This window comes from Pleurodeles waltl, chromosome 1_1 (assembly GCF_031143425.1).
Source record: "Pleurodeles waltl isolate 20211129_DDA chromosome 1_1, aPleWal1.hap1.20221129, whole genome shotgun sequence".
Classification (NCBI taxonomy): domain Eukaryota; kingdom Metazoa; phylum Chordata; class Amphibia; order Caudata; family Salamandridae; genus Pleurodeles; species Pleurodeles waltl.
Window position 1 is genome coordinate 801,508,506 of NC_090436.1, and position 17,012 is coordinate 801,525,517.

At 42.7% G+C, this 17,012-nt stretch overlaps 1 protein-coding gene across 3 annotated transcripts in view; it reads left to right on the plus strand.

The window, feature by feature from the left end:
- The window catches only part of SPATA6L (spermatogenesis associated 6 like), a 323,488-nt gene that overhangs the window by 232,049 nt on the left and 74,427 nt on the right, over positions 1-17,012 (plus strand). For 2 of the 3 annotated variants that reach the window (XM_069228344.1, XM_069228326.1), the window contains exons 7-9: positions 455-724; positions 5,894-6,005; positions 7,756-7,799. In XM_069228344.1, the coding sequence (XP_069084445.1) occupies positions 455-724; positions 5,894-6,005; positions 7,756-7,799 (426 nt within the window). The remainder of the gene's footprint in view (positions 1-454; positions 725-5,893; positions 6,006-7,755; positions 7,800-17,012) is intronic. The other variant, XM_069228336.1, reaches the window with a different exon arrangement.

Sequence of the window (17,012 nt, forward strand, 5' to 3'; positions counted from 1 at the left end):
GTTTGCATGGTCACAACACTATGCAACATGGGTTACGGAAGGAAAACTGTGAGAAATCCTGTTGTACAATAATGTTTACCTCAGTACCATTTTTTAAAATTTTTTGTTTTTCAATTTACCACAATGATACTGCCTTACCACAAATTAAGAATGGTCCATTGAAACGTCACATATACCTATCTGCAGCTTTTTATTGAGTGAATTGTTAATGTCCTTTAGTAGGAGTGAACATTTTTAGGGATAATATTTTTAACGTCTCTAGTTCATTCAGAATATTGATTATGATATTGCTATTCACATCCTCTTCCACTAAGCCAATATTTGAAATTAATTATCTCTGATTATCCTTTTGTGAGTGGAATTCAGGTTGTGTGATCATTTCGAATATCCTCGAGAATTATGCCTTATGAAGAAGCCGCCTAGCAATGATTCTGTTTCTGCCTTCTTATAATAGGAAGAAAGCAAAGCACGGTACAGAGGAGCTGGATCATTGTCAGCAAGAAAAAAAGGTTGTTCTCCCACAAAAAACAGCACAATGAAAACTACTGACAAGCATTTTGCAAAGGCTACGAAATCTTCCAAATCCCGATCCCCCTCACCGTACACTCAAAGGCGGATGTGTGAACTTGGCAATGATAACCAGCAACGGCTCTCTCAGTTGAGTTTGGGGAACTTTGAGTTCAAGTCAGATATTGATGCAAGGCCTCCATTTGTAGTCAGACATGTAAGTTTTTTATTTGCCTTTTAGTCCCTGTGCTGTAAATGCAGAATTACATTTAGTGAGAAGGCAGCCAAAAATAAATTTTGTACAAATAGTCTAATTTTAGCAAGAGACTTAAAAGTAACTCAAATAACTGTTAACATTCAACCTTTTGCATCAATGACAATGTTCTTTTGTATTTGTGTTATGAAGCAAATTTGAATGGATTATTTGCCACTACACTGTGCACAACTGTTATGTTCTTGAAAGGAAGTAGCAGAGCATTGGTACGTTACATGCAAAACAATGAAAATCCCAAAACAAATGAGAAAAATAGTCTTTTTTAATTAACAAAATCACACCAAAATGACAGAAATCTATTAAAAGGAACCAGAAAAATTATTTTTTATGTTTTTTAGAAGAGAAGCGACCAAGAAGAACAAATTGCCAATGATAGTGAATAGTTGTGGTAGAACAGATACTAGGCACCATTTGATGCACATTAACCTGGTTCATCGTGGTCAAAGATGTTACCTTCTGTCTTTAGTCTTGTCTGCCCTAGGTCTCAGGGAAGGCACTTAGAGACTCACAGAGTAGCAGCTAAAGGCCAGTAGGAGGGTTCAGTCCAAGTCTAGCTGCCAGTGGTCAATTGGACTGTTCCAGGAAAAGGCCTATTGTAGCTTTTTGTGTTTCTGTAGATGTAACAGAATGTCAGCCTTATGAACCCTGTAGCCCACCTCTTCGTCCTGGGTACAAGTGGGAGACTACGCCCAGTTTTTAGGCTCTTCCCAGATCTCTGACAGCAGGTTCAGTCCTATTCTGATCTTCCACAGGTCCAGGAGTGTCCTGAAGTTGGTGCATGCAGATGCCACAATTATGCTTGACATGAGCTAGGGGTTGGAAATCTCCCCTGGGGACACCCTAGCTAATGTCGTAAAGGTTCCCAGTGCTAACCCTACTGAATATGGGAATTTTCTAGATGGCAAAGTCTTCGGCCACACTAAATTTTGAAGTGCACCCAAAATGTTATATGTCAACTAAGTAGACCAGTCAAACTGGCTGTGATACTGTAATGTCACAAAGAGACCCACTGTGATTGAGACCTGTCTTGCTGGGGTGACAAAAGAATGGCCCTGCCCAAGTGTCAGGTAACATTTGCTTGTGCCACTTGAGGCTTTTTTCAAATGTGCCTCAAGTGACATATGAAAAACACCAGCAGACCTGTCAAACAGGACATGACATTCAAGAAGGACTTGACACTTTAATGTCAAAAGATCCTTTAAGCACCCCTCTGCATATTCTGTCAAGTTCAGATTGGTCATCTCTGCCCATTTATGCCGCTCTATTCTTTGCTTCTGGAAGCAGGATCACACCTCGTTTACACCCATTTGAATTCAAATTACTGACTTGAATGTAGATTTTGCTTCCAGGGACTTCTGACAGGACCAAAGTAACTTTTAAAAGTAATCTTTCCAAAATATTTATTACACATTCAACTTTACTAGTAAATTGGGCTTGTAATAAGTATTTCAAAAAGTTCAAAAATTAAGTTTGTAGCTGTTTTCTAGGCTGAGATAACATTTATTATGCCTAATATTGTATCCCAATGCTTTCCTATGAGATAGCCAACCCTGCTGTGGTAAAAACAGCTTTTAGGACATTTTCATTGTAATGACATGTTTAATATTACATTTTTGTATGTCCTACTTTTACAAACCATGCACCCTGCCTTATGCCCAATACTGCCTATTTAGGAGTGACTTATTAGTTTTTAAAGGAACAATTTAGACCTATCAATAGTGGTTAATTTTACAGATCAAATATACAGTTTTAAAACATGCACACGCAGGCTACAGTGTTAGGCCTGGAGACAGGTTTTACGGTGCAGTGAGTGTTCAGTCTATTGGGTGCATTTCATTTATAAGCCATGGCTACACTTATACTGGGGACATATAGGGAAATTAATTAAACCAATCAGCTGTCTAGTTATTTTTCCATGTCGAAAGGGGGTTAGCAGGAGTAAAGTGTGCTGATTTCTGTATCCAGCAGAAACAGGCTTCAACAAAAAGGCAAAAAATCCAGGGTGGGCCTGCAAAAAGAGCAACTTTCCAATCCTTTGGAGTGGTTGCAATGTAATCATGAGATGTTTGTATTGTGATTTTTGATTTCCTACTCACCTTTTTTAAGTTCAATTGTAAAGTCCTTTTGATGTTCCGCATCTATTAATCAAGATAATAAGATTATTTAGACAAATTAGCAACCTGTTTTGATAGTTCATTAACCATTGGTGTACAGACTGCCCTTAAAAAGCCAATAAAATTGCTGTTGTTTAGAGATCCTTCTGAAGTGCTGTAAGTGCAGTCATCAAGTAATAAGTTTGAATCCCGGAACAATGACTCTGCATTTTTCCTTTAGCTTTAGCTAAAATGAGGTAAATCAAATTAAGGGATGCTAAATTTTATAGGAGTCTGAAACAGTTGCATTCCGATATACTAACGTTAATTTAATAGTAACATCTCTACTTCTTCCCTCTCTTTTCTCCCTTCTTACTTGTTAATGCATCCTCCTGCCTTTCTCTATTGAAAGCAGGCATTTAGGCTACTCTCTCACCTATTTTAATTCCATTCACTAAGCAATGATTGTAAACAATAGTTTCAAGCATAGCCAACTAGTCATTTGAAGGGAACATAGAATGTTTGGTGGGTGTAAGGGAGAATGGGGGTAATATAGACAGAAAAGAAAGCGCAATTCACTGTTACCACTTTGTGGCTACTGAAATATTCCCTACAGCTTTCCATTCAATTATAGTAGGAGACTGTGTGTTGACTTGAATTGTAAGTGTGAATCGTTGTAAAAATATGGCGCTTATAAATGCAGGTATTCAGCCACCCAATTAAATAGCAGTATTAAAAGGCTAAGTTCCCCAACTTTCAAGTGCTCTCCAACAACTAAATTATCTTGTGCTCTTGCCAAAAATATCATTTATAATAAGATAACAGAAGTTTGGGAGTCCAAATCCACTCATTGTACTCAGCCTTAAAAAAAAATCAAAAATACTTATTCTTGTTCAAATAAAGCTGGATAATCCAGTATCTGTTTCCACTAAATCACAAGTTTGTATACGAAGGTTTTGAGTCCTTTTCTGGGCTATATATCGTCATATGTGCCAAAGAGAAATTCTGACTGGAAACTAGCAAACATTAAAATACAGGAAAATCCATCTCAGTAGCAGCCTAAGTGCATAGCTGGAATACAGTAACTAAGAATACACTTAAAATAAGTTAGCTACAAAGCCACTTGTCATAGAGGAGGTTCTGAAGGGACACACAAAATATTTCGCTGCCTCCAATGTGTGCCAAGCAAACCCGATTCTCCAAGTGGTTGTTAGGATGTTCACCCTGAAGAAAAAAATTGAAAAACAGTGTGATAAAACAGGCTATTTGTTTTATCAAAATGTCCATAAAAAAGGGTTTAAATACAAGTATCATGTATATCACATGATCTAGGAATCAGGATGATGTTTAGCTGATGTGCATATGTGAAGGTCCAATGCCAGCTCAGAGTCATTGGTTAAGATCAATATATTGTACATCAGGTTCTAGATCGATGAATTATGTTTTATGGCTTTTTTATGGGAACTAATTTGCAGTTGTTGGGAAGTTTGACCAAATTTGTAACAGAAATAAGCCTAGGAAGCTGGAAGGGCATTCATCATGATATATGCTGGGACTTTTAGTGCAGTGGACCGCACATGATAATCAATGCTTATTTAAGGTGCTTTTGGCCTCTCTATTGAAGACAGCTTTGAAAGGATTGCACTACTGTGTTTTTCTGAAGATTCTTAAGATAGTGTGGGAATGTATCCAGTTAAATTTAGATATGTTTTATTGATTTTTACTTTTACTAATTTTGATTGTACTTGTTTAAAATGGTATCACTGAATTTCTCACCCCTCATTCTAATATATCTTAAGTTCTAATGTATCACTTACCATGAATCTCTTAATTCTTTAGTCACATCACAAAGAAATGTTCTTTATCAAGTAGTATTCTTTTAGAAGCACCTGTGGTTCTTCTCCTTTGATGAGTTGCTCATTTAACAGTAACTCCCACTTACTGGGCATTCAGCATCACAGTGAGGTATTCTCCAACCACTCTTTTTATTTGGTAGAAGCTTATAGGATTTCATATTGATTTGTGCATTTATCGTTAGTAGGATCAGAGACAAGGATAGACTCCACAGCAGTAAAGTGCTCTTCACAACGTAAAGCTCTGGAGGGATTTTATTCCACAAGAGTGATGGAGATCCGTCTGTTTGATACAGGTCTTTTAAAGGTGCACTCAGTGAGCTGAAGTAGTGTGATGCCATGGTTTCATCCTGGCCCAATGTCATGGATGCAGAGCTGCATTACTGACCTTGTGGTATTTTAACATTGTGAGATTCTAGATGTTCTACCTGGCACAAGGTTATATCCATGAATATTATAGGTATTGGCTGTTCTGGCACCGGAGCTGTACAAAATATTAGGACCTTGGACACTACAGCATTTAGTTCCTTTAATGCGACAGTGTTTTGTGTTTACCTGCTGGATCTCTGTATGGTTGACATTTACATTGGATCAGGAACAGACTTCCACACCCAGCACTGGAGTGCTTTGCAGCATGGCAGTTTATGAAATCAGGTTGGAATTCATGTCACAAGAACTACAGCACAATACATACTCTATACGCAGTGCATGTTCATTAATGTGGAAGAAACTGCTGTAATGCATTACGCAGACATGCACTTAGCTTTTTTCATTAAGGGCAACTTGACTGACCAGTTTTCTATTGACTCCAGTTCATGTCCATGTTAACAGCAAGTGGAACAGAGTTATACTCCCGCTAATGGAACAGGTTCAAAATGTTGTAAACGCTCATACTCTACAGGTCTAAGAACAGTTACAGGCAGTAAACATGATATTACCATGCAACCTAATGTAATGTAAGGAATACATTGCAGTTGGTGCTGATTAATATTTTTTTCTTAATATTCATGGTACTTCCAAATAGACCATATCATAAGATTTCAATTTGCAATCTCTTTGCATTTGTCAGTACAAATTTTGAATGTTTTATGTTTTCTCGTGGCTTATTTGTGATAGTGTCACTTCTTTGGAATAGAGCATAAGTGTGTGCACTTTAATTATTTTAGGTAGACAATTCTAAACCAGTTGGGGAGAAATCTTCATCACAATTGCGGCCGCACAGTTCCAGACACCGCTCCAGGTCTAGGAGCAACTCATTTGATGGACCAGTAAAGAGAGGTATGTTGTATGTTGAACTGATACTTTGATTAAATTGAAGTATTATGGGCTTCTTTTTGTTACTTGTTAAATATTATTCACAAAATCAGCGTATATGGGTACCAAATATTGCTAAAAGATGTAGTGAGTACCTTAAAATACATAGGCCCTCATTACAACCCTGGTGGTCAAAGACCGCCAAGGTTGTTTTGGCGATCGTACTGCCAACAGGCTGGCGGTACGATTTCCCATATTTTGACTGCAGCGGTAGCGCCGCAGTCGCACCGCCCGGACCGGTGGTTTCCCGCCATCGTTGTCCTGGCGGTTATAATCCGCCGCTGCCCTGGGGATTATGACTCCCCTTCCCGCCAGCCTGCCATGGCGGTAGAGACCGCCATGGAAAGGCTGGTGGGAAGGGGAGTCTCGGGGCCCCTGGGGGCCACTGCACTGCCCATACACTTGCCATGGGCAGTGCAGGGGGCCCCAGGCACAGCCCCACCCTGCTTTTCACTGTCTACACAGCAGACAGTGAAAAACGCCATGGGTGCAACTGCACCCGTCGCACGGTCGCAACACCGCCGGCTCCATTAGCAGCCGGCTGCAATGTTACGCCAACATCCCCGCTGGCCCGGCGGGAGGAAACCCTGTTTCTGCCCGCCGGCCCAGTGGGGATGTTGTACTGCGGCTGGCTGGTTTGCGTCCACATATGCGGCCGCTTGGCGGTCCAACCTTGGCGGGCGACCTCCGCTGCCCACCAAGGTTGTAATGAGGGCCATTATGTGGTCGGCTGCCATCAACCAGGATTAGTGTGATTCCTCGTAAAGTATATGGGGTTAAACTGCTTGAGATTAGAACACCTTTAGATGGATGTGTCAAAACCTTGTCAGGTCAATCTAGGGCCCATTCCCTACGAGACAAGGTGGCAGCATCAGCACTCCTGGTAAGGCGCTGACAGAGACTGATGTGACAGGGAGGGTGTGAAAGACATTATAAACTTTTCTTTATACTATGGGAAAGCTCCCATTACATATTCCAGATCGATCCCACAAAGACAAACCCAAGGCTTCTTGAATGTATGCTGGTAATATTCTTCGGTAGTAGAAGTAAAGATAACACTTGCTCTAAGAGAGGTGTTGGGGGAGCTAGGATCAACAACTCAAGTAATAAAAATAAAACAGGAAAAGGCCTAAACCACGTCACTAATGCTGAAAAATTAATACTAATTGGTTAAGAGAAACAGCATGAAAATATGCTTAACTGTTTCATTGTAAGTCCTTGAAAGCCATTGCTATCATGTAAGTTTCTGAAATCGAAAGTTATCCAGCCAAACACAGATAAAAGTAGGAAAATTCAGTAACTGACAGCTTTTTCAGCAAGACCTCGGCTAAAGTGAGGCCAACTCGAAAGTGCACAGAATTGGATAGGTCATGAAGTCAAGAAAGTAACTGAATACTTCATTGTTTTTATGAAGAGAGAAAGGACTACGTCTGTTCAAGTTTACAGAAAGAGCACATAAACTGTGCTTTGCATAACTTTGTGCTCACGTGCACAGAAACACGTTCTAAAACAGGAATGGGAAAGGATCCTGTGTAGCGGTGAGAAAGAGTAAGGCCGAGAATTCATTATGGGCAAAGTTTATGAACTAGAAATCCAGAAGTTATCGAAAGTCATTCAAGTTATAATTTGGATCTCTTCTTGGTAGAACCATTTTTGTAACATTCTATCTCAAAACTGAAAGAAACTTATAGTTTTCCATTTTTTATCTTTGCAGCGTTATCATTTGACAGCATTGAAAACTCAAACGAAGCAAGAAAGGTATATTATATGTATTCAAAATTCTGCATGTTGTCCTTTGATTTACAGTCACTTTGTTGCCTATCCTGACACCTATGGGGGGGCTTGCAAACTTGCTTTAATGAAAATCTAACACCTGCCTTCGTGCATAATAACCTGATGTTCATCCATACATTTAAGGGTGGGTGAAAATGTTGGGATAATTTAGAAAACAAGCGAAATGTGTTTGTTTTTGTCCCACAGAGTGCAATTGACCAATTGGTTGTCATCTGTTGCTTCTTGGTAAAAAAAAAAGGGTAAAAAAAACACAGAGCCAAAAGAACGGTTCCTTTTAGAAGCACTGTGAGGGACTGGGCGCTTTAAAGCAACTTCACCAGCAACTTCTCTAGCAGGGACGCCTGCGTTCTGATCCTACCTGAAATGTCCTCCTAGAGCTCTGGCAGGAAAGCGCTAAGCATAGGCAAAGTTGCTTTGAAGAGCACTATCATTGGCCGGGCAGTGTACCTAGCTGTCATCATAATCAAATTTCTTTATTTGGTCAAGATTGGCCATAAAAGACATGATAATACATTACAAAATACATAACAACTGAATATTCAGCTAAAATTGATTAAAATATAAACAGTCAAGAGAAACATGAATTCAACAATTGATATAATATTAATAGCCCAGCATAAATATGTTTTGTCCAAAAAGTGCACAGAATTAAATCAATAAACGGACAACTATAGGCAATAGACGTCTTTCATAGTACCTTTCTTCTTATGATTCCATACTGAATGAATTTAGCTACAGCCGAACACATATACATTCTGGGTAGTGATTGGATGAAGACCATAGATTGTCTGCATTATCTGAAATAGCATTGTCTTAGAATTGATATCAAATAGAGTTTCCTAAGCTGAGAATAAAAGTTGCCCAATAAAATAAAATGCATTGTAGTCTGTGGAGAATGGCATCACAATGGCTTATAATCAAGACAGAGGAATAAAAACCTAGTTCAGGGAAGGCAGCCATCAGGTGTACAGTATTCAACCACAATCTAGTGAGCACATATCTGTGCGGGGTAGCTGAAACTCGGCAAGATACAGCACCATACCAGGCATTTGTATAATTAGTCTTTAAATTTATTACTGTGTCGTTTGAGAATTCGAACCTATTTTCTAGTATTCTTGCACAGGGGTAAAAAAACAAGACTATAATACATTTTTGATAGGAGACAGATCCTCTGGGTTACTAAACAATTCTGGTACATGTAGACAGCAGCTTAGATTCTATATATGAGCTAGCCTTGGAATCTTCTCTGCTTTGTCTAATTTGGTGCAACCTGGGGCTGTGTTGCTGAAAGTGCCCTGGGGGACACCACGGGCATGTGCATCCACTTTGTGCACCCCTGGGGCACATTGGTAATACAGAAAGGCAGTAAATGCGTGTGTGGCCCCTTCTGTAATACTGATAGCGCTGGTGCACATGTAGCATCTGTGCTTTCTTCAGAGGGTGTTCCCTCATTTGCGTGGGGGAGTGGCCCCATGCTGATGACGTAATCCCTTTGCCTCTCTGCTTGCACTTTGCTACAGGCCCTTAGAAGTTGCACTGAAAGTACGCCGCAAGAATGTGGTACATTGTTAGTGCGCCCCTTGAGGTCAGCCCTCTGGATGAGTTGTGAAGGGTCCCATGGACTCCCCAGACATCCTCCTTCAGCCAGGTGCTGTCACTCACTGCACCTGCTAGCGAAGGCATCTTCCCTCTTCAAAGTACCATCTTCACATAGAAACAAGAATCAGTCACTCCTTATTTGACTGAATGCACTTCCCCCAGGAGGGTGGGCATATTTGTATGTAGCCCAAAATATAATCCAACTCTATTTCTGCATAACATAGGTAAGTGTAATGAATTTGTGTGATTACCATTAAGGTCATTGCATTGCCTGGCCCCTGACTGTTATGGAGTAAGAATCCTCATTCCATGCATCCGTTACTGCATGGAATGAGCAATTCTTGTTTGACAGGACATATCACCTGTATTCCACCATTTTTTCTAACCAGGACAGGTGAAATATTTTAGGTGCACATTTATCTGTATTATAGCTTCATTTTTCGGACGTACCTTTAATTCAGCGTTCACTTACTTTCACACAATCTTCCATTTAAGTAGTTCACCTTAGTGTTAGGAGTACAATAGTGCATGCTGGTTAACAGGTTAACACCGATTGACAGCAGCCCTCTATGTACTTCTTGCTTGCACAATATGCAGTACTTGGTTGATGTGCTTGCATGCTTGACGCCAGACCCCAATCTACAGCCAGATATCACCTGGCACCACTCCCATCAAAATTAAACACAATATAAATATCTGATATAGACTACTAGCTGCAGATTCTTTACCTTTGAATTCTCCCCAGGTTTCATACTGGATCCAGAAGAATTTCATGAGCAGTACCCCTGTGCGTTGGTAGGTGGCGTTGATTGGCTCTGCATCCATTGTCGGCATGGTTGCTGCCAAAAATTACATTTCATCAGTGTAGGAAGGTAGCCTCTTTCTAGCCTTGTTACCCCCACTTTTGGCCTGTTTGTGATTATATGTCAGGGTGTTTTCACTGTCTCACTGGGACCCTGCTAGCCAGGGCCCAGTGCTCATAGTAAAAACCCTATGTTGTCAGTGTGTTTGTTATGTGTCACTGGGATCTTGCTAGCCAGGACCCCAGTGCTCCTAAGTTTGTGACCTGTATGTGTTCCCTGTGTGGTGCCTAACTGTATCACCGAGGCTCTGCTAACCAGAACCTCAGTGTTTATGCTCTCTCTGCTTTCTAAATTTGTCACTGCAGGCTAGTGACTAAATTTACCAATACTCATTGGTAAACTGGTACACCCATATAATTCCCTTGTATATGTTACTTAGGTACCCAGGGTATTGGGGTTCCAGGAGATCCCTATGGGCTGCAGCATTTCTTTTGCCACCCATAGGGAGCTCAGACAATTCTTACACAGGCTTGCCACTGCAGCCTGAGTGAAATAACGTCCACGTTATTTCACAGCCATTTTTCACTGCACATAAGTAACTTATAAGTCACCTAGATGTCTAACCCTCACTTGGTGAAGGTTGGGTGCCAAGTTACTTAGTGTGTGGGCACCCTTGCACTAGCCAAGGTGCCCACACATCGTTCAGGGCAAATTCCCCGGACTTTGTGAGTGCGGGGACACCATTACACGCGTGCACTATACATAGGTCACTACCTATGTATAGCGTCACAATGGTAACTCCAAACATGGCCATGTAACATGTCTAAGATCATGGAATTGTCACCCCAATACCATTCTGGTATTGAGGGGACAATTCCATGATCTCCCGGGTCTCTAGCACAGAACCCGGGTACTGCCAAACTGCCTTTCCGGGGTTTCCACTGCAGCTGCTGCTGCTGCTGCCAACCCCTCAGACAGGATTCTGCCCTCCAGGGGTCTGTGCAGCCCCAGCCCAGGAAGGCAGAACAAAGGATTTCCTCTGAGAGAGGGCGTTACACCCTCTCCCTTTGGAAATAGGCGTGAAGGGCTGGAGAGGAGTAGCCTCCCCCAGCCTCTGGAAATGCTTTGATGGGCACAGATGGTGCCCATCTCTGCATAAGCCAGTCTACACCGGTTCAGGGATCCCCCAGCCCTGCTCTGGTGCGAAACTGGACAAAGGAAAGGGGAGTGACCACTCCCCTGACCAGTACCTCCCAGGGTAGGTGCCCAGAGCTCCTCCAGTGTGTCCCAGACCTCTGCCATCTTGGAAACAGAGGTGTTGGGGGCACACTGGTCTGCTCTGAGTGGCCAGTGCCAGCAGGCGATGTCAGAGACCCCTCTGATAGGCTCTCACCTTTCTTGGTAGCCAACCCTCCTTTCTTGGTAGCCGAACCTCCTTTTCTGGCTATTTAGGGTCTCTCCTCTGGGGTATTCTTCAGATAATGAATGCAAGAGCTCACCAGAGTTCCTCTGCACTTCCCTCTTCGACTTCTGCCAAGGATCGACCGCTTACTGCTCCAGGACGCCTGCAAAACCGCAACAAAGTAGCAAGACGACTACCAGCAACATTGTAGTGCCTCATCCTGCCGGCTTTCTCGACTGTTTCCTCGTGGTGCATGCTCTGGGGGCTGTCTGACTTCACCCTGCACTGGAAGCCAAGAAGAAATATCCCGTGGGTTGACGGAATCTTCCCCCTGCTAACGCAGGCACCAAAAGACTCATCCTGACGAGCGTGGTCCCTGGAACACAGGAACTCTATCCAAGTGACCCTCACAGTCCAGTGATCCTTCAGTCCAAGTTTGGTGGAGGTAGGTCCTTGCCTCCCCACGCTAGACTGCAAACCTGTGTACTGCGTGATTTGCAGCTGCTCTGGCTTCTGTGCACTTCTCCAAGGATTCCTTTGTACACAGCCTAGCCTGGGTCCCCAGCACTCCGTCCTGCAGTGCTCAACCCTCTGAGTTGGATTCCGACATCGTGGGACCCTCCTTTGTGACACTGAGCCAGCTCTGGTTCACAAATCTTCTAAGTGGCTGCTCCGGTACTTCTGCGGGTGCTGCCTGCTTCTGTGGGGGCTCTCTGAGTTACTGAGCACCCCCTCTGTCTCCTCCTCCAAGGGGCGACATCCTGGTCCTTCCTGGTCCCCAGCAGCACCCAAAAACCTCTACCGTGACCTTTGCAGCTAGCAAGGCTTGTTTGGGGTATTTCTGCGTGGGAACACTTCTGCAACCTTCAGCACGCCGTGGGACATCTTCCATCCAAAGGAAAAGTTCCTAGCTCTCTTCGTTGTTGCAGAATCCTAGGTTTCTTCCATCCAGAGGCAGCCTTCTTACACCTTCATCTGGGGTTTTCCTGGGCTCCTGACCCCCCTGGACACTGTGGCGACTCTTGGACTTGGTACTCTTGCCTTGCAGGTCCTCAGGTCCAGGAATCCGTCTTCAGTGCTTTGCTGGTGTTTGTGGTTCTTGCAGAATCCCCCTATCATGACTAGTGTGTTCTATTGGGGTAGTAGGGGTACTTTACTCCTACTTTTCAGGGTCTTGGGATGGGGTATCTTGGACACCCTGACTGTTTTCTTACAGTCCCAGTGACCCTCTACAAGCTCCCATAGGTCTGGGGTCCATTCGTGATTCGCATTCCACTTTTGGAATATATGGTTTGTGTTGCCCCTAGACCTATGTTCACCTATTGCATCCTATTGTAATTCTACACTGTTTGCATTACTTTTCTTACTGTTACATACCTGTTTTGGGTTTGTGTACATATAACTTGTGTATATTACTTACCTTCTTACTGACGGTACTCACTGAGATACTTGTGGCATATTGTCATAAAAATAAAGTACCTTTATTTTTAGTAACTCTGTGGATTGTGTTTTCTTATGATATTGTTCAATATGCTATAAGTGGTATAGTAGGAGCTTTGCATGTCTCCTAGTTCAGCCTAAGCTGCTTTGCCATAGCTACCTTCTATCAGCCTAAGCTGCTAGAAACACCTCTATTCTACTAATAAGGGATAACTGGACTTGGCACAGGGTGTAAGTATCACAAGGTACCCACTATAAGCCAGGCCAGCGACCTACAATCAGTTCTTTATTTTCTGCGCCGGCTGCTCCAATTCAAAGAGAGCTACCCATCAGTCATTTTTTGACTGGTCTTTTCTTGACTTTTGTCAAACTCTATTTAGAGAATTTTCTCCTTGTGTGTCGACTTATGTCTTCTAGGAAGACAGCTTTCAAACCCTGCTGGTCCTGTCATTGTGCAATGTGCATGACGTATCCTCACTTCGTGTACGACAGTAGTGACAGAAGTGTCACTCCTGGGATGGGGTGGCCATCTGGGAGAGGTGGATATCAAAGGCATCTGGTCTACGCAGAATTGGGACTCCACATCAATATACTGGAGCTCCATGCAATCCAACTGGCATTGAAATCCTTTCTTCCCTATGTCAAGGGAAATATGGTGAAGGTATTGACGGTCAACACCACTGCCATGTGGTACTGCAACAAGCAGGGCAATGTGCTCTTGTAGACCCTTTGTCAAGAGACTCTACGTCTTTGGACATGGCTGGAACAGCAGGGCATATCCCTGGTCGTTCAACATCTGGCGGGTTCTCTGAACGCCAGGGCAGACAAACTCAGCTGAAAATGCCTAGCGGATCACAAATGGCATCTCCATCCGGAGGTGGTCTGCAGTGTGTGTTAGAGAACCGCGATTGGGCACAAGGTCTCTTTCAGCAGTGGGGAGAGTCTTGGTTAGACCTGTTCACATTTGCAGAGAATGCGCAATGTTAGCAGTTTTGCATGCTGGAGTTTAAGGCGGCAATCACTCTGAGACACTTTTCGTCTCAAGTGGGGCTCAGGTCTCCTGAACGCTTTTCCTCCCATAGCACTCCTGCCTAGAGTTGTCAAGAAGATCAGGAATGACCAGGCCCAAGTCATCCTTGTGGTTCCGGACTGGGCATGGAGAGACTGGGATACCGAGCTGCTGAGCATTTTCATCAATCCTCCAATCAGATTGCCCCTTCAGGAAGATCGTCTGGCACAGCAGCAGGGGTGGGTTCTTCACCCAAAACTGTCCAGTCTCCACCTTCTTGCATGGAGGCTGAGCAGTTGACAGCTTTTAACCTTCCTCCTTAAGTCTGTAACAGAATCTTTGCGGCCAGGAGCCCTCCACTAAAACGGTATATGCCGGTCGTTGGAAGAAATTTGTGGCATGGTACACAGACAAGTCTGTTGACATCCTTTCTGTCTCTCTTTCTGAGGTTCTATTGATCATTCTTTCCCAGCAGGGCTCTGCCTTGGGCACTCTTAAGGGATAGTTGTCTGCTAAATCTGCTTTTTTCTGGTTGCCTGATCAACCTTCCTTAAGTCTCCTATTGTACATAGGTTCCTTAAAGGCCTTACTCATCTCTTTCCTCCCTCTCCATTCATTATTCCCTAATGAGATCTGGATTTTTTTCTGTCTTTTATGATGTGCACTCCTTACGAGCCCCTCCACAACTGTCCTTTCAAGCTTCTTACATTGTAAATATAATAATGTATAAATGATAGATCATTGTTCTGTGAAGTCACCCTCATGAGCCACAAGGCTCCTTCAAGACTGACCAAATACAGGGGGTAATAAAGAATATGATGCTTCTAAAAAGCCAATACAACTATAAATATATACTTCTAAAAACAGTTTGTAGTCCGACATTCCCCTAGTTGTCCCATAGAGAATGTTACCTGGCTTGTAAATTATAGAGTTACAGTGTACAAGGCGAAGAGCAGCTTTTTCGCTCTGGCTTAATACAAACACCCCTTGTGGACAATACACAGTAAAGTGACAATATCATTTTATGTCAGCCTGCATGAGTACTGCAAAAACAACAAAGTAATGGATGGAACGCTTGAATTAATCTCAGCCACTGGCAATTATTTGGGGCCACATCCCAATCCATTGTTTTTTGCCCACCATGCCACCCAAGTTTGGACCCAGCCATATGTAAACCAGTCTTGACCCTGCTCCCCATGGGAACAGTCAACCTGAACTGCAAGGCCAGGTCCCCCTGGACTGGAAAGAAGCATACTGCAACCTGTTTCGGTGTATCACCTTTCATCAGCCAGGCTAGCTTGAATCCATTGGCACAGTGAACCCAGGACCCATGTGCGAGTATACCCAGCGCACTTAGGGAGGCAAATGCAAGAACAACACGGTGATGGATGGAATGTTTGAATTAATCTCAGTCACTGGCAATCGTTCCGGGCCACATCCCAATCTATTATTTTTTTGCCCACCGTTTCACCCCAGTTTGGACCCAGCCATATGCAAATCAGTCTGGGTATGCCCAGACGTGGGTCCCAAGCTCACTGTGCTACTGATTTCAAGCTAGCCTGGCTGTTGAGAGTGATAGCCCAGGATGCTTGTTTCTGGTCCAGGGAGGGCCTTGCCTTTCAGTTTGGGCTGGACGGTTCACATGGGGAGGTGGGTCAAGACTGATTTGCATATGGCTGGGACCAAACTAGAATGGTGTCAAAAGCAAAAAAATAATTGATTTAGGGCTAGATCTGTGACTTGGGGTGAAAGTTTGACATTGTTCATTATTCCGTCCATCATCTGTTCTTTTTGCACGAGTACTGAGCACGTATATTTTGGCATAGAACAACGTTACAACAAAAACAATAAGGTACCAGCAGTACCAATTCATGGCTGCTTTAAATTTGGGATTTATGACCTAGCCTTATTAATGAGCTGCACAGGTTGTCTCAGATGTGGTAGCTCTTATTACTCTGTGCTCTCTCCTGTTGTTTCTTCGCAGGCACCACACTTCGGCTCCAGAATGCTTGATGTTTTCATATCCCCCCTCTCTTCATATTTTAAGTGAATGAGCAACCGTCATTCTTCGCTGGCTTCAAATTTTCCTGTCTCTATTTGAACCTTTCATTGCAGTCTCCTTTTAAAATGCATAACTGCTTTGCATGGCATCCGACCTCACCCAGAGTGACGTACGTTTAGTTTTCTCAAAGGCCACCTTGATATAAATGACACTATCTGGGTCGGGCTTCAGTCAGCTTTGAAAAGTGCTTGAAGCAATTACTCTGTCAGATGTGCTTTTGATGTTTTTTATTAAATCTGAATCGGGCCATTTGCGAACAGAAAAGTGCATGGTACATCTAGCCCTATCTTCTTTGCAAATGTTTCCTAAAGTTCACAACTGCTCTGTGCAAAAATTTTATAAATGTTGTTTTTAAAGTGAGAGTACCAGTAAAAATGTTCGTACTGATTGTATCGTATTTGTGTGAGAAAACCTTTGATAAAGAGCTGGTGAGTTGTTCTTTTCTATTAAGCATATTTTGTTTACAAACATTTAACTACATTGGCTATGGATGGCAAAGAATGCTTATTAACCCACGTCCTTACATGTCTGAAAAGGCTTTAAAAGGATCAGAGACTTAACTGAACTGTGAATGACTTAATGAAGAAAATCGTGATTATTAGATGGATGGTCTTTGAAAATGTAACGATAACACAGTAAACTAACAACTGCTTCAAGAGCTACAAGATGTGCACCGTATCCATGAACTGGACCGTACATGAAACAAGGACTCACGTTTAAGTACATCATCAAGTTTTGTTTGTAGTTCGTGCCTTGCATAGCACAAGTTGTTTGGTTGTGAAAGACTTATTGTGAACTTACAGTGTCTCGGAGCCAGCCAATTACTTACCATTGGATGGCTTTATTGTCACTTTCATTACCT